Genomic DNA, 26,897 nt, shown 5'->3' with positions numbered 1-26,897 from the left:
GACGATAATACCCAATATAAAACATCAGAAGTGTAAATATCAAATATACTAAAATGTGTATACTGTACCTGAGTCTCTGAGTTAGTTTATATCAAAAAGTTAAGGTGAAATGAAATAATAAAATCTTTTTATACTGTGTTATTGCCATCTGTGGAAAAATCCTGCAATATTTCTGATGCAAAAATCAATATCTCTACCGTACCTTGACTGAGTTCAGCTCTTGGTCCAAGACGTTGAGTAAAAGAGAAACTGTTCCTCGTGCTGCCTGTAGTTACAGTAAAATGTGCTGCCTGCCTCCTGTCCTGGTCTCTGGCCTCTACATAAAAACATGAGGACGGACAATTCAAGCATTTCACTTAATAAACTTTATTTAACTACACTGTTCACAGTTTTAGAAATTTTTTCGAGATAACATTTGAGGCTACTAAAAGATGAATAAATAAATACATTAACCACAACCACGGACGGACAAAAGAAATCAACATAGACCCTCTCCCCCCCGCCCCCCACACACGCACCCTTTAAGAAAAGACACACATTTTAATTCACCCAGACACAGGAGAAAAAAAAAAAGCTTTTTGTTAAATCTGCAGGTTTAAAGACTTTCAAGGCAGCACCTGAGAAACTGAGTCCAGAAGATGAGGAGGAGATAAGAGTGTAAGAGGAGATGGAGCGATAAAGGGAAAAAAAAAGGACGAGTGCACCACAAAGAGAAAAGTTCAACAACGTATAAATGCAGTTATTAAGATAGAAGATTTAACACGAAGACGCACAGTCTGATCAGCAGTAACCGACTTTAAGAGGGTGGGAAATTTTCTGTTCATTAAATCTGTAGAAAAAAAAAAAAATCAAGAGGACAATCCACTAAAAGTTAAGACATAAACATTAACCAGTCCAGGATGACAGATATCGCATTCAGTGTAAATTATCTAAAATACTCCTAAGTGGTTTTCTTGTTAAATCTGGGAGGCATCCTTGTTGTCAAGGAGACTAAAAAAAACAAAACAAAAAAACAACCACACATACACACCAGATTTCTGCAGTGGGGGTTTGGCTGTCGTCAGCCGCCTTTAGCTTCACCATCTATCAACTTAACCGTGATGAGATGAGCTCTGAGGCTGCATCCACAAGGTCACCACACAATTTGGAGGTCGTTTTGGGGCTTTGGCCAATCTTCCACAGTGGACTGAGCAGCTCCATTAGTCTACCGCTATCCAGATGGTCTGTTGCCAGTTTAAAAAAAAAAAAAAAAAAAAAGAAGAGGAAGAAGAAGAAGAAAAAGAAAATCAATAGCTCCTGCTCTCATCCGATAAAAACCTTTTTTTAAAGACACGTAAACGATCAGGTAATGCAGGAGTGCTGTGCAGGGACACACTGGGTTCACCTGGCTGCTCAGGTCTGTGTGTTACTCCTCCACATAATGTATCACACCAATAAAAACACAAATGATGCAGCCTGTTTACTACTGGAGAGCAGTGAGAGATGGGTCCAATTCACCCAAATCCAAGGAGGAACAACACAAATCAGTGTTATAATCTAAAGTCTGTCCTCAATGTGAAAGGAACACTAGGGCTGGGTTTAGAAAATCGTTTAAAAGATCTGATATTGATTCATAAAGTCCTTAGATTGATCTTTTAACGTATGCCATTTCTTGTTTCCTCTGTTAGATCTGTGCCACCCACAACTGTAGTGAAGAGTTGCACTGTTGAATTCTGTAGTGGTTCACATTAAATAAATGTGCATTAACGTTAACTGCTTTTGGGCCAATTCTTTATGTAAACATTGATATTTTTGATAATGCACCAGGTTAGAGAGTTTCATCTTTCTTAGTTCTGTGCAAATCTCCTTCATAACTGAGCAAAATTGATATAAAACTGAAATATCTCTAAATGAATCAATATCCAATCAGACCTGAAATTGAATTGTATCGGAAGTTTGTGAATCTGAATCAAATTGATATATAAATATAGAGCCACTAGTCTTACATAACAAGACCTCATGTCCACAGTGCTGCGTTAGTGCTGGAGAATGGTCTGGCTGCTTCCATTATCATTCGCTATTTGGGAAAAATTGCCTCGGCTTGCTTGCATTTCTGCAGACCAATCACAATCATATTGCAGTGACCATGATGCTGCGGCAAAATAGCATCAGAGGGGAAATAATTTTGTCATAAAAACAGCGAAGGAAAGGGGAAAAAAAGCAAAAAAAACAGCACATACTACGTGGGTCAGTTGTGTGATTGCACGCCTCAAAATATTTCATTTTCACAGAGTAAGCTGCGGTTGTTTCCTGTATTGGATGGGATGTTGAAACCAGCACCAGACAGGGGAAGTAGAAAGTGAAAACACCAACTAGAAAATAGGCGTTAAAACCTACAGTACAGCCCACATCCGACTTGAGCCACTAACAATGAGATGATTTATTTCAGGTTTCAGCGGCGAGGCTGTTGTTGTCTTTAAGCTGTCTGGGCTGCTCTAACAAGAAGGTAATCCTGGAGTAAACAGTAAATTCTTTGGCCTGAAGATTAAGAAGAGTTTGTGTTTAACCCAAAGTGACTGAACCTGTGAGACTGTACGTGTGGGACTAAAAAAAACAAAACAATGAGAAGCGGAGAGAATGAGGGAGAAAGTGTCGCAAGGACGAGTATGGAGAAATGTACAGATAGAGAGAGCTCATTAAAGAAACAGAGAGGTCGAGGGAGGAGAAAGGTCTGTGACAGGAGGAGCAGACAGAATCAGCAGCGGTGGGATAACGAGGTAAAATGTCCAAAAGACCAGAGCAACAAATTAAAAACAGAAGGAAAAACTCACACCATTAAAAAAGTTTTCATTATAAAAAAAAAAGAAAAAAAAAAGAAAAGAAAACACGACCGTCGCTCTTTTTCATCTGCTCTAACTAAACCATTGGCTCGTCGTCGCTGTCCTCGCCCCCGTCCAGGAGTTGCCTGAGGGTGGAGAGGGGGATGGAGGTAGAGGAGGGAGAAGGAGGTGGAGGTGGAGTGGAGGAAGAAGGTACAGGGGGAGGAGTGGAGGAGGGAGGGAGGTTAAGGTTGCTGTTGTAGCTGCAGCTCCGACTGGCCGAGCCTTCATCCGAGCTGCTGCTGCTGCTGCTGCTGGTGGTGGTCTCCCCCGCCTCCCTCGGCCCGCCCTCGATCCACACCTCCATCTCACTCATGTGGGGATGGGGGTGGTGGTGGTGGTGGTGGTCATGGTGGTGATGGAGGTGAGGAGGAGAGGAGGAGGAGGAGGGGGCAGTGGTGGCGGGTGGTGGCAGCGGAGCAGCCGAGGCCGAAGGAGCAGGGGAGAGGGAGGAGGTGGGGGAGGAGGGAGCAGAGGGAGCAGAGGGAGGAGAAGTGGGCGGAGGAGGTTTGTGGTTGCTGATGTCGCGGAAGCTGGCGAGAGGAGGACGCAGCCGCACGCCGGAGCGGGTGGAGCCCTCGATGGCCTTCTGGAGCTGGAGGAGGAGGAGGAGGAGGAAGAGGAGGAGGAGGGGGAGGAGGAAGAGGAGGAGGAGGAGGAAGAAGAGGAGGAGAGGAGGAGGAGGAGGAGGAGGAGGAGGGGGAGGAGGAAGAAGAGGAGGAGGAGGAGGAGGAGGAGGAGGAGGAGGAGGAAGAGGAGGAGGAGGAGGAAGAAGAGGAGGGGGAGGAGGAGGAGGAGGAGGAGGAGGAGGAGGAGGAGGGGGAGGAGGAGGAAGATGAGGAGGAGGAGGAGGAGGAGGAGGAAGAGGAGGAGGAGGAGGAAGAAGAGGAGGAGGAGGAGGAGGAAGAAGAGGAGGAGAAGGAGAAAGAAGAGGAGGAGAAGGAGAAAGAAGAGGAGGAGGAGGACGAAGAGGAGGAAGAAGAGGAGGAGAAGGAGAAAGAAGAGGAGGAAGAGGAGGGGAAAGAGAAAGAAGAGGAAGAAGAGGGGGAGGAGGAGGAAGAAATAAACGGAGGAAAAGTTGGTTATCATGAAAGTACAGGGACAGGAAGTTTAGATGTTTAGATGAGAGGAGGTAGGAAAGGAAGGAAGGAAGGAAGGAAGGAAGGAAGGAAGGAAGGAAGGAAGGAAGGAAGGAAGGAAGGAAGGAAGGAAGGAAGGAAGGAAGGAAGGAAGGAAGGAAGGAAAGGAGGTTTCAGGGATGATGGAGTGACACAAGAGAAGGAGACAGAGACAGAAACACACAGGTTATTGATCACGTTAACAAACACTCACACACATAATTCAAAAACCAAATTAGGAGCAAAAACTGGATTTTTTACATTTATTTAATTAGAGGGAAGACCTCTGTGTTGAAAATGGAAGAAAAAAAAAAAAAAAAAGCTTTTTTGGCCTCAGATCAATGAGAACGTAATTTATTTACAGCTTAGCTTTTGGTTCTTAGTGACCTCCATTAGACGACAACAACAAATAAAAGTTTCTTACCTCTTTCAGCGCCACCACCCCCACCAGTTTGCCGATACTGGTTACATAAGCATGACTTAGCCCCAGCAGGGAGAATAAGGTGTGAGTCTGTGGAGACAAGAGTGGAAAAAGGTCACGGGCGCGAATGACGATCAACTCCCGCCTCTCTGAACACGACGGGACTCTGTGCTGCTCTGTCTAGATGCAGTGTCACGCGGACGGAGAGAGATGAAAGCCGCCGGGCTGCTGCAGGTGAACCGACCGCACAAAGAACGAGTCCTTGAGTGGGTTTTCCATGCACAAAGTAAATTCTGGTTCATATTGAGGCTGAGGTCACTTTGGATGAGCTCTCTGTATGCACCAGCACACACCTCAATCACCAGGCTCCGCTTTGAGCACATGAATAAGCAGAATATTCTGGATATTATTACCATGAGAATAAAATCACACCGATGATGAGGGAACAAAACAAACAAAAAAAAAAAGAAGAAAAGGAAAAACAACAATAACGGTGAAAAGGAGTTTGCACAGACGTGTGGAAAACCTGGATTCACACGTGTCATAAACAGGCAGAAGGGAGTCACACTGAGGTTAAAATAGAAAAGGAAAGAGTTAATTGCACAAACATGTTGTGTGTTATTATTGATCACAAGCTGTAAACCACACAATACATGGAAGAAAAATCTGTTGCGACTGAGACGCTGCTGTGTCGAGGCTTTGGAGAAATACATTTAACATTTGTGAAAATCAATATTTTCTACCCAACAGAGCTGGAAGAATCATCAACACATGTTCTCGTTTACTCAAACCTCAGATGTTGAATAATCTTACTATAAAACATCTGAGATTTATTCTGAGACTCAGAGGAAATTCAATCTTAAAGGGTCTTTTATGTTGAAATGAAATTGTGAAACAGTTGTATTTCTGGAACAATCTTCAATGAACTAATGTGTAAAACAAACATTGTTTAACCCTTAGAGGTCTGAGACTGTTTTGGTCGCTTTTGAATACTTTTGATTTTGCCTTTATAGACGACATACTTTTTCTTTTTTTACCATGTTCGGTATCTTTTTTCAGGACAACTTCACCTATATGATCAGATTTTTTCACTTAAACCTACTTCATTAACATATTGAGCCCAAAAATACATAAAAATCCATCAGTATTATCGGTAGATTCCACCACTTTTTTTCCTTTTTTGTAAAAAGACACATAAAAATAAGAAAACACAACGCCTGCCCCATCTCAACCAAACCTCTAATATCTCCAATTTTACATGGTCTATCGACATCAAATAAAAACTGACTGAGAGTTTCAAATCTGCACTTTCAAGTGAAGTCGACAGCAGCGCTTCAGGTGACCTAGTTTTTTTTTTTTTTTTATGGCGCTTTGAAAACGTTACGCCGTGATCTGATCCCGACATCGACCCGTGACACTGGTAGAATAACATGTTCTTAATGACGATGATGTAAATGAATGAAAACTTTCTTCATCTGCACTCAACAGAGGACACTCCCACTCCCACACACACACACACACAGACCTGATGACCAGTCCACCCACTCACTACAGTCAATCAGATTCTGTTCTGAGCAGCAGCATCGTTGCCGTGTCTGTCTCCATTTAGTCAGACGACAGTGTGAATAAATCGTCGTCCCCACAGAGTGTTTTTCATGTGCCATTACCCCTCTGTCAAGGTTATCCACATCCCCGGCTGAATGAGATGTTACAGAAGTAAACAACTTAAAGAGGCCGGTGTAGGAACATCAACAAAAGACCTGACAGCAGCTGGAGGCGCTGAACTCCATCTACTCACCTCTCTGCTTGTATAATACAAATACAAATCTGTGACCAAAAAAACATAAAGCTCTTGACCGCGGTGAGTTCACACTTTGTATTAAAAACCGGCTGCAGACCATCCACTCCAGTAATTTCATGCAATTTGTGAAGTAATGAAAAATCATCCTGAGCGAAAATGGAAGAAATCGACAATATTTCTCAGCATCTGAGTCTGTTTTTATGTTCACTTGAGATATTCAGCTTTTTAAATGAAGTCATTTGCAACAAAAGGTGATGGGGATGCTTTGGATGAATGAGAATGAATTGGTTCAGCCTCATATAAAAAGCTGCTGTAATGGTGCACGATGCTTGAAGGAAGACGAGCTTGGAGTCGGTGATTATCGGAGCAGTAACTTTATGCAGCTGGTGCTGGTGAGCGTGCAACAGGTTTTTAAAACGAACAGGTTCAACAACATCTTTACAAACATCACATATTGTATAAAGGTAGATTTCTATGTCTTGTTTTAAGCGATCAGATCCTCCTCTACTGTTTGGCTTATTGACCTGCTTCCACTTTATTATTATGGATCAACACTGGCCTGCACGATATGAGCAAAATCGATGTGTGTGATGACACTGCTGAATATTGCAATGAAGATATGACTTGCAATAAATAAGAAAATATTTAAGTGTGTATATTAACCATACAGTTCCTGAGTCTTTCTGCTTTAATAGCTACCCTGAAACACTGAACAAAACAATAGAAGGAAAGATTTTCACTTGCTATCCATCAATTTAACAGCACATTAATTTAACCCTCTCCTGCCTCCTCTCTTTATTTATAGGCAACCGTTTGCGATGTGTTGATCGTGCATGTTCGTATCACACATGACAAGGAAAATAAGATTAATCGTTCAGTCCTAGTGCACAATATGGGACTTTTAAAGGTTTAGCAAAAAGGCCTGAAATGAAGTCTGCAGCAGGCCGGGTGCTGAGGTGTCTGGTGTGGGTCTGAGGCAGTGACCGTTTCATACACTAAAACATAAATCAATACTAATTTCAGCAGCAAATTCATTAAAGTGACACAAAGGCCGCTGCACACGCCCTGAGAGATTACATCAACCATCAGGTCAATAAGAAAAAATGGGGAGAAAGTACATCTCCAACTTATTGGGATTTTTCCAATTTGACAAACTGCTTTAACGATGAATGATCAAATCTATGAGGAAAAAAAAAGAAAAGAAAAATTAAATCGTTTCTGTGGTGAAAGAATTTGAATCTGTGGATCCCATAATGTTCATCATAATGACTTCATTCCCTGAGTGGACATTAAAGAGGCAATCTCAAAGATTTTCATTTAAATAAGTGTCCTTTAAGTCACTTTCTATCATCAGATGACGTCACACAGCGGTGATGGACCCTGTGACCCGCTGATGGAAACATACAGACGCCCTTTACTTGTATTTTACAGTTTTATGAGTTTGGTGCATCTAACGTATAAAAATGACAATGAACTCAAGTCACTAACAAACCTGCAACTACCACGTTCAGCCATAGGTGGTGCTACAGGTGGCAAAGTGATGAATTTTGATGATTTGTTGCTCTATTAAGAAAAAGAAAGTTTTTATTTTTGTGTAGGAAGCTGAAACACACGCAGGCTGAGTCAACACATACTGTAACAGTGAGTCAGCAAAAAGCGTGATAATAGAGCCTGGTGTAAACAAGGCTATCTTTGTAGTAAGAGCTGTTTCATGGGGAAAAGAAATGCACTCGGCACAAGTCTGAGGGCCTTTTAGTGAGAAACGCTGAATCTAAACAAAAGTCTGAAAGCTCAACGGAGTAAGTTTAAATCGTCGACCACTTAAACTGTCGACCGGTTTCACCATCAAATGAAAAGTGCTTTTCTCGAGCCGCCGGATTCATAAATACAAATAAACCTGAATTCTAAAACGAGCCCTCGTCCTTATCTCACCTGGAAACGTTTCCATCGCAGAATATAAATTACAGTAAGGCAGCAAAGCGTTGCCGTGGGATTTATCTGCCGTCCTCTGTGACGCCTGTTTATCTTTGTCTCTCTGCACTCACCTTGTGTAACGACGTTCTCTCAACCAGCTGGAAAGGGGAAGGGTCCACTCGTATCTCATCGATTTCCATCGGCTTGTCCATCTCTGCCTCTTCCCACGCTTTGATCTGCGGCGGCAAATGAGAAGCAAGGTCACGGAGGTGAACAGGCTGACGTTAGCTCAGAGTCGCTTTCCCCTGAGTTGAGCCAGAGGGGAAACACTTGGGTTTTCATGAGTCGTAACATAAAGAGCGAATCATTAAATATATTTGAGACCAGAAGATTTTACAATTACATAAGTAATGGATACACTGTGCAGTGAGTTTTTGGGTCAAACTGCAGGTGCAAGTGTTTATACACCACAGTCTGTGTGTGGCTGCAGGTGATAGATGGTCGTTAGCCTCCACTAAGGAGAGCTGTGCAGCTGTGAGAAACCTTGAATCCCTGTGTTGCTGCGTCCTTGCGTGTCAGCGAACTCCCCTCGGAGATTTAGGATGTCTGACACCTTTTAGCCTCTCTATGGATTCTACCTGCGAGCCTCGGCCCGCCGTGACAGGGGCAGCAGTCTTGTAGGATTTACAGGGCGAGGTTATGGGGCGTTTTGGTGCGGTGCCAGGGAGAGCAGCGACACGGCAGCCGACAGAACGGGGCTGCAGGCACAATATTGTTTCGGAGCTCTTAACAAGAAAGATGTCTCATTTAAAATTCTGTGTCACCTTGTGGTTTTGAAAAAGTGCCCCAGTTCTGAATCTTCCACCGAAAATGTGGCACGCATCTCAAACACCTGTGACCTACATGTGACAGGGATCTGAATGCAAACACTGAGCTCTGACAACTTCAGCTCCATAGTAAGTGAAGCTTAAAGCGTTCATTTGGATCTGTTTTTACAGGTTTGTTTCTACAGAGCAGAAGTCAAACATGTTGATATCATTATGTGTTTGGTTGATACAGATCAGGTCAAAACTAAGCAGGTTGTGTTGGAACCAAAATGTGCTTGAATCTGCTGAAAAAAAAGAAATTCTAAAGACTTAAAATCTCAACTTAACCTTCATTTATCATCATTGATCACTTGGTAGATGACAAATCAGAATAACAAGAATATATGGACTAATTAGAACTAGCACTGCAAACAAACAAGAACGACATATTTAGGATTTATACTCATAATATAAAAATGTTAAATAGTCTGGGCTGAAATAAAAGGAAATTGTCTGAGATGGAAACAAAAGTTCTGCGGTTGTTAGACGAGGTGTGTCGGAGAATTTATTATCACTCCTGCAGATAATGAAGACACAGCAAATAACATAGGAGACGGATTCATTTTTCTTGTTTGTCTGCAGCTCTGACAGATGCAGAAAAAAAAAAGAAAAAAGAAAATGTGGCACGACATCTTAGAAAATGTTCAAATGAAAATACCAGACGAACAATCCTCTTAATTATACAGCTTCATCATTATAATTATTATTATTACAGAGGTGTTCTCGGCTCTGTTAAAGTCAAAAGAAGATTGCTTAATATTTTTCAGTCTCAAGTTTGAAAAATCAACTTTTAACTTGAGTCTAAAATGTTAAAGAGTTGGTTAAATACAGGTCTGGTATGTAAGAGTTGTGTCACACAGGTAAAATTGAATTCTGATTGCGGTGTGACTTTGTTATCAGCTTCTCATGAGGATAATTTCTGAAGCAGAAAGTGGATCTAACTCGGTCTTGGGCGCCGAGGACGTTGAGACTGAACGTGGACTCAAGGTTTGGAGGCTCAGCACAGGCGTGAAAGTATTTCATCACCATGTTATAAATAATGAAGTAGACATTTCTGCAAAACCTTTTAAATCCATCATTGCTCCATCGTTGCCTTACCTCCTCTGGTGTCATTGTGTCGGACAGGGGCGGAGGACTGGGCTCCTGGAGACAGACCAGAGACGAGACATGTGTGTGAATGATTTAATAAAAAAACACTTGTGTCACCTCCCTCCCTCTGAACCGTGGCTGGACATCACCTCTAAATCTGTCACACCTGCTCTGAATGTTAAACGTAGGGAGTCCTCTGTCTAGGATAATGTGTATAACAAGACAATATTGTATAATGTAGTTAGAATTTTACAAAATACAACAAGTGATTCATCTTTAAAGGGACAGTTCAACATTCTGGCAAATTAGCCCATTGCTATAATACCTATAGTCATAGCAGTAGGTTTGTTACCTTTAATTGTCGGTGCAAGCTATTTTTAGAACGGCAGAGCAGAGCTGCGAGCTGCTCAGAGCTACGCTACGGAGATAGTGGGATTCCTCCAAAAACACTCTGGTGGACAAGTTGTGACCTGCACATTCACCACGCTACGGGATAATAACGGAACAATACGAGACAGAGTTGTTTTTGAGGTAAATTCATGGAAAACCGCTGATGCAGTGTTCCCGTCGGGGGCAGTTTTTCAGCAAGCAGTCTCTGCATTTGCCTCGAAAACAACTCTGTCTGGTAACGTTCTGTTATTATCTCATAGCGTGGTGAATGTGCAGGTCACAACTTGTCCACCAGAGCGTTTTGGAGTTGTTGGATTGTGTATTTGATGAGTTTGATGAGGGAAACCAAGAAATCCCATGAGCCTCCGTAGCGTAGCTCTGAGCAGCTTGTGGCTCTGCTCTGCCGTTCAAAAAATAGCTTGCACCAACAAATAAAGGTAACAAATTTACTGCTAAAACTATAGGGATTATGGGCCAATTTGCCAAAATGTCGAACTTTCCCTTTAAATTAATCTAGAAGTATCTCAAACTGACTTTCGGTCCCTTTCCCAGTTGTTGTGTCACACAGCAGTGACACCTGTCCTGTAGTCACGTTCCTGTCGTCCAGTTCCTCCTGCTCATCTCTCACCTCCAGCGGCTCTGAGGCTCAACTGGATGCAGGTGGAGGTGAAATCCAGGCCAACACCTGCTGTGACCTGTTTTGTGAAGCGAAGCCTCCCTCGTTCATCCGTGCCCTCGCTCTCCGAGCAGGTTCGGCTGCCTCTTGCTCTCGGAGTCACAAAAATATTGTCGACTTCCTAACAGAGATCAACAGGTGTGAGGTTCCTCTGTCTGTCGCAGCGGGCGGCCAACTCGGTTCTGAGCGATTTGTATAGGTCTTATTGTTCTTATTCTTTTTCTCACCTGTTTAAATGATCTTATTTCTTATCACGGTAATTAGACTAAAGTGAGAATGAACAAGATGTTGACACTGTTATTCCAGCCCGATGATACTCTAAAGGTCAGTGTTTGGTTTCCTGCCATCACTCGCTGTTAAGTAGACAAACACCTGATTGTTGGTGGCAATTTCCCCCATTGTGTTTCCATTTGATATCCAAGGTTGCAGCATTGTGGCTCGTAGCCCCCCCCACCCACCCACCCACCCATTGCAGGAGTAGGATCGGGTCCAAAACCATAATAGAGAATCAGACTGGTAATTCACAAGCCGCAGCGGTGGGCACGACAGAAATCAAATTCTAATCTTGCAAAGCTTACAAGCATATGCTTATTTTCAGTGCTGTTTCCATTCCTGCTTGTATAAACAGATGACATGTATTGCTTTCCCTGTGAGCCAGGCTCACCGCCAAGCAGAATAATAACTCTACCTCCGGTCTCTGGCTTCCCCCAATTTCCATATGAGACAAGGTTGAAAGAAAGATGCTCGACTTCGGGGAGTTTGTCTGAGGACGGCGGGGCGGCGGCGTATTCATGTGCCTCTGTCAATCTGATAAGTGTGTACCTCCCCGAATAGAAAGCAAAACCCTCATAATGATAAATTCACTCCACAAAAAAAGAGAAAAGAATAAATATTTATATGCTAGCAGTGCCAGTTTAAACACGGGGGTTTGGGATTGGCATCGCCAAAAAATGATGGGCTGTTATTTGCATTTCAATGGTTGGTAACACAGAGGGGAAATTTCTTGGCGACTGAGTCCGTCCCCAACACCTCGAAATAGTTAGACACAAAGACACAAAGAGGTGGTGATATAATATCACTAACACGACACACAGAGGTGTAAGATAATGCATGTTCACTGTCGACATGAACACACACACTCACACTCACACACAGACACACACCTGTGACTGTCCCTCCATCTGTCTGTTCTTGGGGGTGAAGAGACTCCTGAGTGTTTTCCTCACGGACTGCAGAGGACCTTTGTCTGTGTGGGAGAGAGGGAGAGGGAGGGATGGAGGGATGGAGGGATGGAGAGAGAGGCAGTGGCTGAAGGTCAATAAATTATACAAACTCAGAGCCTTTGGAGCGAATAACCAAACTGCAAATGGAGGTTTTAGAGAGACTGCGGCAACCCCCGGCAACTCCTTATTGTAGTTGCCTGGATACCGTTTCACCGGCAGACTGACTGTTGTTGTGTGTGATAGGCGACTGAGGAGTTTATAGTGCCATAGTAGACACACACGTACACACACACACACACACACACACCAGCTGGTCAGTAGCCGTCACAGAGCTGCCAAACCTTCCCTCACTCCTGTTAGTTCCAGACTTATCAACTCCAACGGTTTAACATCTGTGGACAAACAAACGCTGAACCACATTCGGTGTGAAACAGTGTGAAAGTGAAAGAGTGTTAAACACACATTTCTTAGTGTTTAATATTCTGCGTGTTGCATTTACTATGTTTAGTCCTCTTCATATACATCAACTCAAACCTACAGCCCCAGAGAAAAGAGACTGACAGGAGACCTTCACTTTGAAATAAGGATGTCACCATTATAGATTATCTTGGTACAATTACTGTCAGAGAAATAATCACGGTATTACAATTATCATGATTAATATGCATTCATTTATTTCACAACACTATGAATGTGTAAAATCAAATATAGTATTTACATTACTCATTATTTACACAACATATTAAGTATCTATTATTATAGGACCAATTATTAATCCCCCAGGGGAACCACATGTTTAAGTTAATTTTAATCTTCTTTTTTTTTATTACAAATGACATGCTAACATTTAAATTCCTACCAAATCAATGTTATGTTACTGTAAATGAACCAGCATCTGTGCATTTACCTTTACTTTGGCGACAATGGTTCAGACATATCTTTTTTGGAAAAGAGACAGTATTTAGGAATCTTTTTGATTAATTAATAGTGGTGTTTAATACCGTGACTAATTGTGAAAACAAGTAATTGTGACGTCCCTACTGTGAAATGGACAAAACCACTTCCAGAGGTCACAGTGACCTTGACTTTTGACCATCAAAATCTAATCATTCCATCCTTTGATTTCAAGTGAACGTTTGAGCCAAATGTCAAAGTGTCAGGACGTGTTTTGCAGTGAGAAGATTAAACAAAGCCTTTAAGTTAAGTGCGTGACACATTTACAGAAATAATAATGGTTCATTGAACAGATGAACGTGTGTTTGACCCGTGCACATTCTCCTACAGGTTGTCTCACATCATTTCATACTTCATAAGCACCGACAAGATGTGCTCGTGTCCTCCGGGCTCTGATGTATTTAACACATATGAGAACCTAGTGAGCTCGGTGCACCATCTGCGCTCTGACTAAATGCTTAGTCATAACAGTTGACATTTTTTTTCTGTGTTGGGGACACATAGTAAGCAAAAAAAAAAAAAATCCCATTACATCATCCTTGTGAGCAAAACTTGTCTGAAGGAATCAATATTACTGTGACAAGCCCCATAAGGCTTTTGTTCCCCAGCGCCGACTGCATGCCACACAACTCTCCAAGTGTAACGGAGCTAAGGAGGAGAGATCACAAACTGTGATTGTTCTCCACGCTTTGATTTGTTTCTACATTAAAGTGGACGTTACGTGTGGCGCCAACAGAAACGCCATTTGTGGCGTTGACAAGCAGCAAACTGGAGCGAGTCAAGTCTTTATCCTTCGCTAACCACAGCGAGGACATCCTAGATATTTTTTAGAGACAATATATGAATGTTAAATACAACTAAAACTTTCCGTTATTATTATATTAATCATTGCATGGTTATAATATGAGGAGTTTACATGTACAAATAACACGAAAAACATTTTTTTTAAACTTGTGATACTGTTTTTTAGTTTTTCTCTGGTGTGGCAGCAGAACATGTCGGACGTGTTTTCTTTTTAACATAATTTCCAACTTGCTGCTCATTAAATGAACTGGTAAAGCAACAACTGAACTTTTACTCCACTGTGAATAAAAGCTGTTGTTTTCATCAACAAAATAAATAAATAAATTAGTAAAAAATAAAAACTGTGCTCAGGAATGTGCAGCGCTCTCACCAAGAACAGGAGCCGTGTGGTTTGATGAAGGCTCCGGGGGTTTTGCAGGGGGGAGGGGCCCGTTCCTCTCCTCCTGTACTGGACTCCCCTGCAGACCACGAGCAGAGATGAGTTATTATTATTTTATTAACAAAGCACTTTAAAACCAGATGTAAAAGGAATTGGATATACATTTTTTCAGCTAATAAACAACAAACACTGATGACGCTTGAAACCAAATTGGACGCTGACCTTTTCTCCGTCCTCCTCTTCCTCCTCGTCCACGAAGGCGAAGGACTCCCAGCTCTGCTTCTGAGACTGGTTCTGCTCCTGCAGGCTGCGATCCTGAATCCAGATCCAGACAAAAGAAAATAAAAAAAGATCAATATTCACTGAGACTCCCTTTGGATTCCCGCTGTGCTCTACTTTCCTAAATATGATACAGGCCATAATAAGACACAGAGCATCAGCTGGTAGTCGTGCGGTTCGTACCTGCATGAGGAGCCTCCTCTCCGGCGACAACCACCAATCACAGAGAGCCAGGAGCTCCACTCTGTCGACGCTGCCCAGGAGGATCATCGACTCTGGAGGAAAGAGGGAAAAATGACTTGACTTTGTTTCCATTTTGTTTTTTTCTTTCCGATGGCCACAGTTATGTTCAAAAACATGTAACAACCTTTTGAGTCGACCAGTGGGATGGATTTGAGTGAAAAGGAATCCAGCAGGAGTTTGACTTCTCTGTAGGTCGACTGGGACGATATAAAGTTCACCTTCCTCACCATGATGTCCCCGACAAAGATGTTGTACTGGCTGTGGGACAGACACACAAACAGGAACACACAGTGAAAACACTTTGGTTTCACCCATGCAGGGGTCACACTTTTAAAAAAATAATTTTCCAGGATATTTTCTGCTGCTACAGAATGAGAGACACTAATACATCTGTACATCCATAATACGTCCCATTCATGCTTTGGAGAAGAGTTCTTTCCAACATTTGTACCCTATTATGTTCATTTAAACAGTTTGTTTCTATGTTTATTCTTCTCTCAGCCCCAGAAGTCTGATTTAAAGATGTGCAGTCTGTGGCTCTAACTTATCTATGAAATATTCTCTTGCATGCTTAGAAATTCTGACAAATTTATCATAGAACAACGCAAAAAACATGTTTTTGTTTTTAAACCACATCAAAAACTGCTCTTTGCTCTGTCACAGACAATAGGTTCAATGCTGGTAATACTCATCAACTCAAAGTCTCTAGTTTTCTAGTTTCCAGGACATTTGACTTTTTTTTTCTTATTTTCCCTGCCATGTTTGAAGAATCTATATGTTGGGAAACAAACACGGCCTCCAATCCGACACCAGCACCCACCTCATGTGACCGAAGCCGAGCTCCGGCAGGTACGGCAGCTTCTTGACCTGGATGATGGAGTCGTACAGAGAGGGCTGCAGGCCCTGGGCCACCATGTTGGCCAGGATTACTGCCACCATCATGGGCAGGATGTGGGAGATCTGGCCTGTCAGCTCAAAGCATATAACTGCCGTGGACACCGTGTGAGTCACCGCGCCGGTCAGCGCTGCCGCTCCTGTCAGGGACATGGGATGGGATGGGATGATGATGGAGGGAGGGAGGGAGGGAGGGTGAAGGAAAGAGAAGAAAGAAAAGGTAGGTGGTGGGAATAGCAGGGAGGAGTGGGGAGTAAGAAGGAGGAGGAGAAGAAAGGGAGGATGGAAATAGATCATCGTAGAAGATGAAAGAGGAGGAAGTGAAGATCCAGAACAAAATATAAACAAGAATAAGAAAAAAAGGTAAAAGAGCGAATGTGAAGATAGGAGGACATAGTAAACAAGCAGGGAGTTAAGGAAGCAAGGAAGGAAGGAGGGAAGGAGGGATGGGCTTTGTAGGGCAACGAGATGGGGAATGAAGGAAGGCCAGGTTTCTGGGTCAGTGGCTGTGGAGAGGACAGCAGAGGGAACCGACGGTGACATTTAACTGTCAGAGCAAAGCGACCACATGCTCTGACGGGAGAGGAGGAAGAGGAAGGAGAGGACGACAAAGGAGGAGGGAGATGAAGAAGATCGGGTGGAGGGTAGGAGGTGGGGGGTGGGGGTGGGGGGGGTTGGGACGAGGACTTGACAACGAGTGACAAGTGGAGGGGCAGAGAGGTTGACAGAAGAAAGAGGAGGAGGAGAAGTTAGAGGAGAGCGAAAGACGGGAGAAGTGACAGGAGAGAGGGGAGAGGACGTCGTGGCCGCTGCCGACAAGCTGAGAGCGAAGGAGGGTGACAGTTAAGGAGGAGGAAGAGGAGGAGGAGGAGGAGGAGGAAGAGGAGGGTGGGATGGACAGTTTGACAGTAAAGCTAAAGTGATATTGTGTTTTTAAATTATGCAAAGTTCAGTGATGGTTATTTGCTACGATTGAACCCAGGATTGTGCGTTTATTGCATCACGTTGTTGTTGTCACATCCTCGCTACAGTAATTGCCCCAGCACGTTCGTCTTGCCCTGTCGACAGCGAGTCAGAACTGGAGGTCGGAGAGGGGTGAACACAAGTTTGCAGGTGTAGCTACACTGACAAAACTGTGAGGGAACTAAGCAGACGAAGAGAGAGAGAGAGGGGTGCGGGGGGCGGGGCTAAGAGGAGGAAAAAGGGAGACTAACCAATGACTGCGTACCCTCCGGGGGTGATGCGGTAAAGGATGCCGTCAAACACGATCCCGTGAGGAAACAGCGTGGCCATGATCTCCCCCACCAGCCGGCCGAAAGCTGCTCCTGCATGAGGAAGAGGAGGAGAAGAGAGGAGTCTTCAAAATCCAATCCAATCCAATCCAACTTTATTTGTTGAGCACTTTAAAACATCCACAGAGGACCAAAGTGCTGTACAAGACACAACATCTTACATAAAACATAAAATTACACATATAAAAAACAGGTAAAATAATCTTACAGGCATATAACATGGGTAAAATAATAGCCGTGCAATAAAAGAAACAATAAAATAAGATAAAAATCAAACCAAGTCAAATCAAGCCAATGTCTTACTAAGGAACAAAGGCCAAGGAAAAGAGGTGGGTTTTAAGAAGGGATTTAAAAACCGGCAGAGACGAGGCCATTCTAATGTTTGGAGGGAGATCGTTCCATAGTTTTGGAGCTGCGACAGCAAATGCACGTTCCCCCCTGAGCTAAATAAAAGATGGAAAGGTTTTCAAAGAGCGGCAGCCTACTGTAATTAAATCATAAAGAAAGAAAACACCAGTGGGCCTGAGCCTCTACCGGTCTCTCTCAACGTGATCTTTCTATGTACAGTAATGACACAAGACGTGTTTTAGTGTTTCTAGTGAGAGCAGATGGTGCAAAGGCTCATGACAGAAATCACTTCCAATGTGATTATCCTCTTCGGTAAAGACGCCAGAGTAGAAAACAACAGGCCTTTTCAGAAACACCCTGTACCGTCGCATTTAGTTTCTCCATTTACAGGAAAAAAACTCCTAAAAAAACAAACAAAAAAACTTGCTAATAATTCAGAAAAACAAAAGGTCAAAACATAATCAGCATCAGCGAGTAACAACCGGAGTGAACTGGTGCTTTCATTTTTCATGATGCTCTGAAAAAAAAAAAAAAAGAAAAAAAAAATCTTTGTTAAAATTTCTGCTTGTAGCGCGTGACATTTTAAAACCATCCAGATATGACCCTCCCATCTCTGGGGTTGAAATTATTCATTTGTAGTTGTTTACAGTTGGTACTAATGAATATTTTAAAGTAAACTGCTGCGACAGGTCAGGCTCCAGATGCTGCTCAACACAACAACAAGAGATAACCTGCAAACTGCTGCAAATAAACACTGATTCCTAAAATGTTGTTCTGAATAATAAGAAACTGAAATGTGATATTAAAGATAATGAAATAAAGACGTTTGGGAACATAAATCCAGTCAGACATCATGTCACTGAACAAGCAGGAAAACAACATTTTCTAATCAGAGTTGAGGCAGAATGGTATCTGACACTTGTCCTGTGTTTTATTTGAAGTGTTGATCCACAAGAGGAAACATTTGTAGCTTCAAGAAACAAAAGCTATCTCATTGTAGTTTTTATCTCCTCAGGTCAGGTCTGGACTGTTTTTTGTGGTAATCCAACAAACAGAAACCTTAAAGGGATAGTTCAACATTTGGGCAAATTGGCCCATTGCCATAATCCCTATAGTCATAGCAGTAGGTTTGTTACCTTTATTGTCGGTGCAAGCTATTTTTACAACGGCGGAGCGGAGCTGCCAGCTGTGAGCTGCTCAGAAGCTAATGGGATTTCTTGGTTTCCCTCATCACACACATCAAATACACAATCCAACAACTCCAAAACGCTCTGGTGGACAAGTTGTGACCTGCACATTCACCACGCTATGAGATAATAACGGAACGTTATGAGACGGAGTTGCGTTGAACTATCCCTTTAAAGTACAACAGCAATAGTTAGAAATAGTCAAAACAGGTTCCAAACGAATCACAACAAAGCTCTACACTAAATCAATATTTCCACCAACATCATAAACCAGGATTAAAAGGCTGCTGGTGCGTTTGCTCACCCAGTATGAAGACAGGCATGAAGGCTCCAGATGGGATGGGCATGGTGGTGGCCACTGCAGACATCCAGAACTGCAGGACGACAAACAGGCAACAACAGTCAGACAGGGAGACGCAGGACAGGAAACACTGTGTGTGTGTGTCTGTGTTGACTGCAGAGCAGAACCAGCATCAACACACAGGCCAGAGATCCAGGTCTGGGTCCAGATTATGTGTCATAGGACGTGTTGAGTTAATGAAACTGAAGTTAGTGTCTGTACTTTACATCTCATCTGTTTCAGCGCTGCAGCTCATCAAGATAAAAACTGATGAGCTGCTGTCTCATACGAGCAAACAGGTGAAGAGCTATTTTTCTGTTTTGTGCTTTCACCTTCAATAATATCTCCTCTGTTGTGGCAGGTTACCCACCTAATACTAATTAGATTGCTTCTGAGATGTTGTGTTGCATAGCAACAGGAGCAACGTAAAGTCCCTGCGCCCTTTTGAGCTCTCGTCTCTGTGTTTGTGTTTCAGTAGGAGAGAAATAAAAAATCCTCCTTTTCGGTCGCGGCCTGATGAGTCGCAGAAGTGGAGAATCTGGAAGTGATCTGTGTGTGTGTGTGTGGTGTGGGGAAGGGAAACCCAATCACCCTTGGGTGTCCTTGAGCAAGGCACTTAACCAACAGCTGCTGCAGTGGAGCTGTGACTGGGTGGCGCCCAGCTGGATGTGGGACTGAGTGGGTGAGGAGCGTGTGAACTCCTCTGCACAGAAAATTAAAGCTAAACTCACCGTGCACATGTCTCACACACACACACACACAGACACACACACACTGTTTGTCTCCAAACAATTTGTGTATTTATCAGAATGTAACTTCAAAATAGCTCGTCTAATAATGCGTTTTGTTCTTGGCTGCAGACAGCTCATCAACGATAATGACTACCTTCATACAGGCTCTGGAGCTCTGTGCGCGTGTGTGTGTGTGTGTGTGTGTGTGTGTGTGTGTGTGTGTGTGTGTGTGTGTGTGTGTGTGTGTGTGTGTGTGTGTGTGTGTGTGTAAGAGAAAGAGTGTGTTTTCCTTCCCCGCCGCAGACACCACACGCTGAGCTTTCTCATTCTGATTTTGCAGGGATTGGTGAGAAACACTACATTAGCATTTTAACAGTCCAGATTACCACTGTATACATCATTTGTCATCATTGTTTGAGAACTTAATTACTGTGGTACAAGATAAAAACTCATTAGCATGTCTCTCACAGGGTGGCTGCTATCCTGATGACAGAGAAGGACTGCGCTCACTGTCTTCCTCTCGCTCGTTTAATCCTGACAGTCAAACACAATCAAGAGGAAACACACAACTCTCTCACTCACACACACACACACACACACACACACACACACACACACACACACACACACACACACACACACACACACACACACACAGACAGACAGACATTCAGCACACACTCTGTCATCAGTGTCACAAATCCTGAGACAGATGGGAGTAGAAACACTGCGACACAGAGTTTGATATCGACCAATTTGGAGATGGAGTAAAAATTAAGAGGAAACACGACGGCCTGTTGTTCAGACAGTGGAGAGTTCTGAATTATATTATTGAGTTTCAGGTTTTTTAACAGATAATTATTGTATTCTAACTTTCAGGAAATTGCAATATTCAATTTAACTGAATATGTGTTGTGTTAGAGTCGCCACTGACCAGTTTTTATGTTTTTAATGCATAAAAGTACCACATAAATTTGTTTATTGCATCAAGGCTTTTTGACTTTGTCAGGAAAAAAATAAAACAAAAACATTTTTTTTTACAAAATTCAAAAATGCTCTGGTTAAAATTATGACATTTGTGGTGTTAGAGTCGGTTATAAGAATAAGAACAATAATGAGAGTTAAAACTGAAATCATAAGTGCAAAACCAACCTTTTTATGTATAAGTAAGCCTAGCAACGTAACCAAGAGATGAAAAACAAATGATAAATAACTGTTTTTAGTTTTGTTTGTGTTTTTTAAGACTCGGGTCAAAACTGACCCTAACACAAACAACGGTTGCAGAAAGCAAACACAAGACGATGTTAAAAGCCAGATCGTATAAAAACTTCCTCTATCACTATATAAACATGAAGTGTTTCTAAGCTAAACAAACTTTCATGCTTAACTTTCTGTTCATTTTCAATTTTCACACTTGAGTTTGAGTCTTAATAGAAACGAATCACACAACATCACTTCTCTCTGAATCCTGTTTGTGGTTGTGGGCTTAGTTCTCCGTGTGCATGAACCGCTGCCGACGAGCAGTTTGTTCATTAGCAAACACTGTGAATAATCAACCTACGAATCCCACAGTCTCTCTTCAAGGGGACAGATGTTTACCGCCGTTGCTAGGGAACAATGTCGGTGCTTTAATTTGCCAAATACAGGATCAACTGGAAAAGATGCACAGAGCCACTTGTGAGGAGCCGTTATCCTCCATGTACATAAAACACGGGTAATCTTATCCTACGCAGAAGCAGCAGTGAAAACATTGCAGATTTCAACACGCACTCACACTTTAACTACTTAAGTTGAAACTGCTTCAACATTAGAACTGTACTACCAATCTTCTTTTTTTCAACTGCATTGCCATTAACGCACCTTAACTAAACTTAAATAAACAAAAAAAAAAATCAATTTGAGATTGGGCGTCACCTGTCACGCAGAGATATCACTGTATAAAGGTAGAGCACACATACATTTATCTAGTTCTTAGTAATTTAAAACAACAAATGAATAAGAACTACCAGTGTTAAAGCACCTTTATATTCACAATGACTCTGTGATACAGTGTTTCTGTCTTGCACTTAATTGGACATTTATCGGCCAAGCAGAGAAAAGACAAACAGGTAGCCAGAGCATGAACAAAGCAGCGAGAGAGAGTGAGAGTGTGTGTGTGTTTGAGTGTGTGAAGCTGGCGGCAGCAGGAAAGCAGAGAAACACAGATGTGTTCCTGTGTGTGTGTGTGTTGTGTTGTGTTGTGAGAGGAGTTTACTGGCCAGCTGCTCTCAGTTTTGGTTGAATTAGATTCTCACTACAGGGAGCCACTCTGCTCAACTGAGAAGCTCCATGACTAAACCAATGCAGTGTATGAGTGACAGGCTTTAATGTCCTGGTGAGGAGATTATTTTTGTGGCATTTCTGCCTAATTTGACTTTAGACCGAAAACAGAAAAACAGATCGAGGTTGAATCTTAAAAAGGCAAATGGACTTTGTTGGAGATGATGAAGTCATTTGGAAATCTAATGGATGATCTAGGAAAAATGTTAAAGTGATAGCGTGCCATTTCAAAGTCTTAGGCGTGTTTATTCATTTTCGATTCAATTTCAATTCCTCTGCTCGTAAAGTTTGAGTTAATTCACGTGTGTGTCTGTCTGGTGTGTGAGATCCAGGCAAATCCAGACAAAACCCTGGTTGAGTTGGAGAGCTGAGAACAGTCAGAAATCACAACCTCACGTGGCTGTTGTTCAAGTTTTGATAAACAAATACGAGCACGAACACAAGCATGTGACTTCCATGTAGACTGGGAAGTTAAGATTTTGTATTTGCAGAGAAAGTAATCTGCTTCCCCAGTCCCCCCCCCCCCAACCCACTCCCTCGCTCTTCTCTTCTTAAGCCGCTGAGAAGCTGCAAACAGGAGGCAGCGACAACTCGGTGCTGTTTTCTGCAGCAGTCAACAGACTGTAGGCGTTTCAGGACTCCAGGGTATTTAGAGACCAGACGTGGTCTGTCTGTGTTTCTCATACATGAAACACATGAACTCAGGTCACACTGTGTCTAAATACAGAGCAACACTGGGGGTGGACAGAAAGACAGCACAGATACCACCAGGATGAACAGAAACGGGGCGACTCTCTGTTCACTGAATCCAGTCTTCAGCTCTGTTAAAGGTCCAGTGTGTAATATTTGTCAAGGTTTATTGGCAAAATCTGAATATTCTACCCATGAAAATATTATATATATATATATATAAGTGTATAATAGCTATAAAATAAAATTTGGTTGGTTTTCGTAGCCTTACAATTATAAATACATACAGCAAGGGTCTTGCTTTAGAGAGCGTTGCCATCTTGCGCCGCCATGTTTGTACGGTAGTCCGAAGGGAAAATCCAGCCAGCCAGAGAGCTTTTCAGGAGTTTCATGTTCATAAATAAACCGACAAAAAAGAAGGAGGAAGGAAAAGAGGAGGAGGAAACAGCAGACATATCGTAAAATGGTTTAGATCTTCACCTCATCGCTCTATGCTCCTGAAATACTCCCAGTGTTTGTCCTCGGAGGCCACCGCCACTTTGCCGACAGGAGGGTTGAGCGCGAGCTTGCGCTGCGATCTAGAATCTGAACACTGGATATCACGGTTTTCCTCCCATTTTACACACTGGACCTTTAAGTACAACAGACTTCTGAAGTTTATTCAGGTTAATTGGGTGGTTTGTCGACGCAGGTCTTCCCTCTGTCTGTCAGTTTGTCTCATACCTGAAAGGACCTGAGGAAACTCGTATGCTATAAATTTTTTTTGAAGCATTCAGAGAGCATGAAAAATGTTTGTTTGCGTTTGTTTTGGCGGCTCGTTAACTGTCGGTGCATCAGGCTGCAGCCGGGGGGGGGGAGGCTGCCTCTCTCTCACTCTCCCTTCCTCTCTCTCTGTTCCAGTCTGTTCAGATTTTGGTTTTGGGTGTAATTATTCTCAGCTCTGTTCTGATCCGGTCTGACTGTTGTGAAGTCCTCTGCTGTGACATTGTCTGGATGTTAATGACACCACCACTCGTCGATTTGTATGGGTGGGAGCGATGTCTTTAAAAAAAAAAAACGGCCTTGGATGCTGCTTGGTGAAGCCTCATACGCCGGGTCGGGGGTCTCTCATACATCAGTCCTGCTCCATGAGTCATTAATGTGTCAATAACTCACAGCTTACTACCATCGGTCATGGTCCATGTTGCAGCCGAAGTTTATTTGGGTTGTTCAGAGCTGCTGCTTCACCTCGTTTCTCCCTGTGGGATTATTTTTACACTTTACAGGCAGTTTCATCAACTTTCTGCTGATTCACAGTCAACCCAGCATCCAGACCAGATTTATGTACACACGTCTACGCTCATGAAATATTTAAGTAAACAACTGAGAAGATAGAGAGAATGGTAAATCTCCAGGGTGTGTGAGTGAGTGAGTGAGTGTGTGTGTGTGTCTGTGTGTGCAGCTGCTTTAAAGAAAACATAAGAAAGCTGGAAGTGCTGGCAGCTTTCCAGAACTGTTGACCTTGGACAAGGAGATGAGGAGCAGGACAAAGACACACACACACACACACACACAACACAAACACACACACACACACGCTCCTGTCACCAACACACAACATGAGTGACCTGCAACAAATGAGGAAGAGAGGGATGATGACGAAAATGCTGACGTCAGGTGGAGCCAGCCTCAAACACTCAAACACACACACACACACACACACACACACACACACACGACAGATGCATCACACACTCGCACTCACACAAACAATGAAGCACACTTGACCTGCACACAAAAAACCTATTCAATCCAGCAAACAAACACACACACACACACAGATTTACGAGCAGCAAACAGACCTTCATGACGAAGAAGAGCAGCAGGATGATGAAGACGCTGACGTCGGGGTGCAGCCAGGCGATGGAGCGGCCCAGACCCACCGGAGGAGGAGACCCAGAAATCTTCGTCCACGTGAAGTTGTCAAACAGAGAGTTGATGCACTCCCTGGGCATCAGCTGCAGAGGAGAGGAGAGGGTGAGAGAGGAAGAGGAGGAGGAAGAGAGGAGGAGAGGGTGTGAATGTAGTGGGCACAAGGGGGTGAGGGGGAAAAGGGAATGAAGGTGGGGAAATTGTAGAGAGATGCTCAAGTGGGAGGAAAGGGGGGAGTGAAGGAGAAGAGGTGACATGGGAGAGAAGGAGAAGAGTAGAAGAGAAATAAAGATGGTGGTAAGAGAGGAGGAGCAGAGAGACAAGATGATGGGGTAGAGGGTGGAAAGAGTAAAAGGATGAGGTGAAAGGATGTGAAGAAGAGTCAGGGCTCCCACTCTTTTGTTGAAATCATTTTCCAGGACATTTTCAGCCGCTACAGTCTGACAGACATGTGATCACATCACACACTAATACATCCTCCGTCCCATTCATGATTTGGAGAATTGTTCTTTTTGACAGTTGTACCTAATTTTGTGCATGATTGTGTATTCTTCTCTCACCCCCAGAAGTCTGATTTAAAGATGTACAAAAGTGTCCTGATAGGCAGCGTGACAATTTTATCGCGAGTATATTCTATTAGTTCAGAATCCAAACCAATCAAATTATTGAGAACATACTTCTTGCACTATTTTTAGATTACTGACATTACCTGGTTGCCGTTTTTGACGTCTTGGAGTATTTCTTTTAATTTTATTTCAATGCAATTCTCTTATATTCTCCTCTCTCTGCTAACTAGCTTGTCAACAGGAAGCAGCGTGTACTTTTCAACCAATGAGAAGTGTTTAGGGGCAGGACACGGCCGCGAAATGTCGTCCAGATAGAGACAGAGCGAGTGAGTTTTACAGGGTTGGGCGACATCGCTCATCGCGCATGTCAGGACTTATCTATCAAATAATCTCTTACATGCTGAGAAATTATGACAAATTTATCATAGAACACCGCAAACATGCGGTCCAATACTGGAAACTCAAAGTCTCTAGTTTTCTTGCTATGGGCACTTCTTTGGAAAATAAATCCTTAGTGGGGTCTGAAAAAGTCAAATAGAGCTCTGCTAGCTGATGTCACAATGTGATAAATAATTTTCCAGGACAACTCAAGATTTTCCAGGACATTTGACATTTTTTCCTCCTTCTCCATGTGTTTTCCATGACTGGAAAATTGGTCAACCATTTTCCAGGTTTTCCAGGATACATGCGAACCCTAAAAAAGGGAATGAGAGTGGGGAAACTGTAGAGAGATGCTCAGGTGGGAGAAAGGGGGGAGTGAAGGAGAAGAGGTGACATGGGAGAGAGGGAGAGGACTAGAAGAGAAATAAAGATGGTGGTAAGAGAGGAGGAGCAGAGAGATATGATGACGGGGTAGAGAGAGGGAAAGAGTAAAGGATGAGGTGAAAGGATGTGAAGAAGAGCCAAGTTTTAACAAAGGCAGGGCAAGCAACAAGGAGGAAAATGATAAAGAAACGAAGGAGGAGGAAAGAAGATGGAGACTTCAAAAGAAAGGAAGAGGATTAAAGAAGTGAAAAGAGGAGGAAAGTCTGGTGGGATAAACAGGCAGGAAGTCATCCAGAGCGCTGGGAGCAGACGGGGACTGGTGGCCGCGTCCAATGACTCATTCTCTTTAGATGAGTCATGAATGACTAATTCACTTCAAACATTTTGCTCCATATTTGCATAGATGACTCTGAATCAGCTCACAGGCAACAAATCGCAGCGCCTCCCGCATCTGCATAACGCCGCCACCGCCGCCGCCGCCGGGGGGGAAAACAACACCGGCGGTGTCATTCTGATTTCTCTACTTTTCTACTTTCTGTGCGAGCTGAGGAGTTGAACCGAAGCCCTGAAAAGCATCCGCCTGGTGAGAGGTTTCCACAGAGCTGGATGTAATGAGACTTAATAAGACTTTCCTGTACTTTACCTATTTTCTTTAAGGTCAGGCCTTGTTTAAAACTCACACAGCATTTAATCTCTCACTGGGCTGCTTCTCCGGTCACCAAACGCTGCATATTCACTGTCAGATACAGAGCATTTCATTCTGCATCTTTATTGTTTTACATTATTCATTCATGTACGCATTTTTCCTTTCCTTCTTATATTCACTGTATAATCACCCA

The 26,897-nt window shown here is 43.0% G+C and overlaps 1 protein-coding gene across 1 annotated transcript in view; it reads right to left on the bottom strand.

The window, feature by feature from the left end:
- Window positions 1–525: 525 nt before the first annotated feature.
- Window positions 526–26,897, bottom strand: part of LOC310993876 (chloride channel protein 1-like) — a 42,815-nt gene continuing 16,443 nt past the window's right edge. Inside the window, exons 12-25 of the mRNA XM_083982359.1 lie at window positions 24,658–24,813; window positions 19,041–19,110; window positions 17,124–17,234; window positions 15,836–16,049; window positions 15,140–15,273; window positions 14,956–15,047; window positions 14,716–14,808; window positions 14,485–14,572; window positions 12,297–12,379; window positions 10,077–10,121; window positions 8,244–8,348; window positions 4,401–4,487; window positions 3,283–3,453; window positions 526–3,165 (exon numbers count right to left, since the gene is read on the bottom strand). Of these exons, the coding sequence (XP_083838485.1) occupies window positions 2,896–3,165; window positions 3,283–3,453; window positions 4,401–4,487; window positions 8,244–8,348; window positions 10,077–10,121; window positions 12,297–12,379; window positions 14,485–14,572; window positions 14,716–14,808; window positions 14,956–15,047; window positions 15,140–15,273; window positions 15,836–16,049; window positions 17,124–17,234; window positions 19,041–19,110; window positions 24,658–24,813 (1,719 nt within the window). The 3' untranslated portion in view covers window positions 526–2,895. The remainder of the gene's footprint in view (window positions 3,166–3,282; window positions 3,454–4,400; window positions 4,488–8,243; window positions 8,349–10,076; window positions 10,122–12,296; window positions 12,380–14,484; window positions 14,573–14,715; window positions 14,809–14,955; window positions 15,048–15,139; window positions 15,274–15,835; window positions 16,050–17,123; window positions 17,235–19,040; window positions 19,111–24,657; window positions 24,814–26,897) is intronic.

This window comes from Trachurus trachurus, assembly GCF_905171665.1.
Source record: "Trachurus trachurus genome assembly, chromosome: 11".
Lineage (NCBI taxonomy): Eukaryota > Metazoa > Chordata > Actinopteri > Carangiformes > Carangidae > Trachurus > Trachurus trachurus.
The sequence above is the reverse complement of the archived record's forward strand: the minus strand, read 5'-3'. Positions and strand labels throughout refer to the sequence as shown.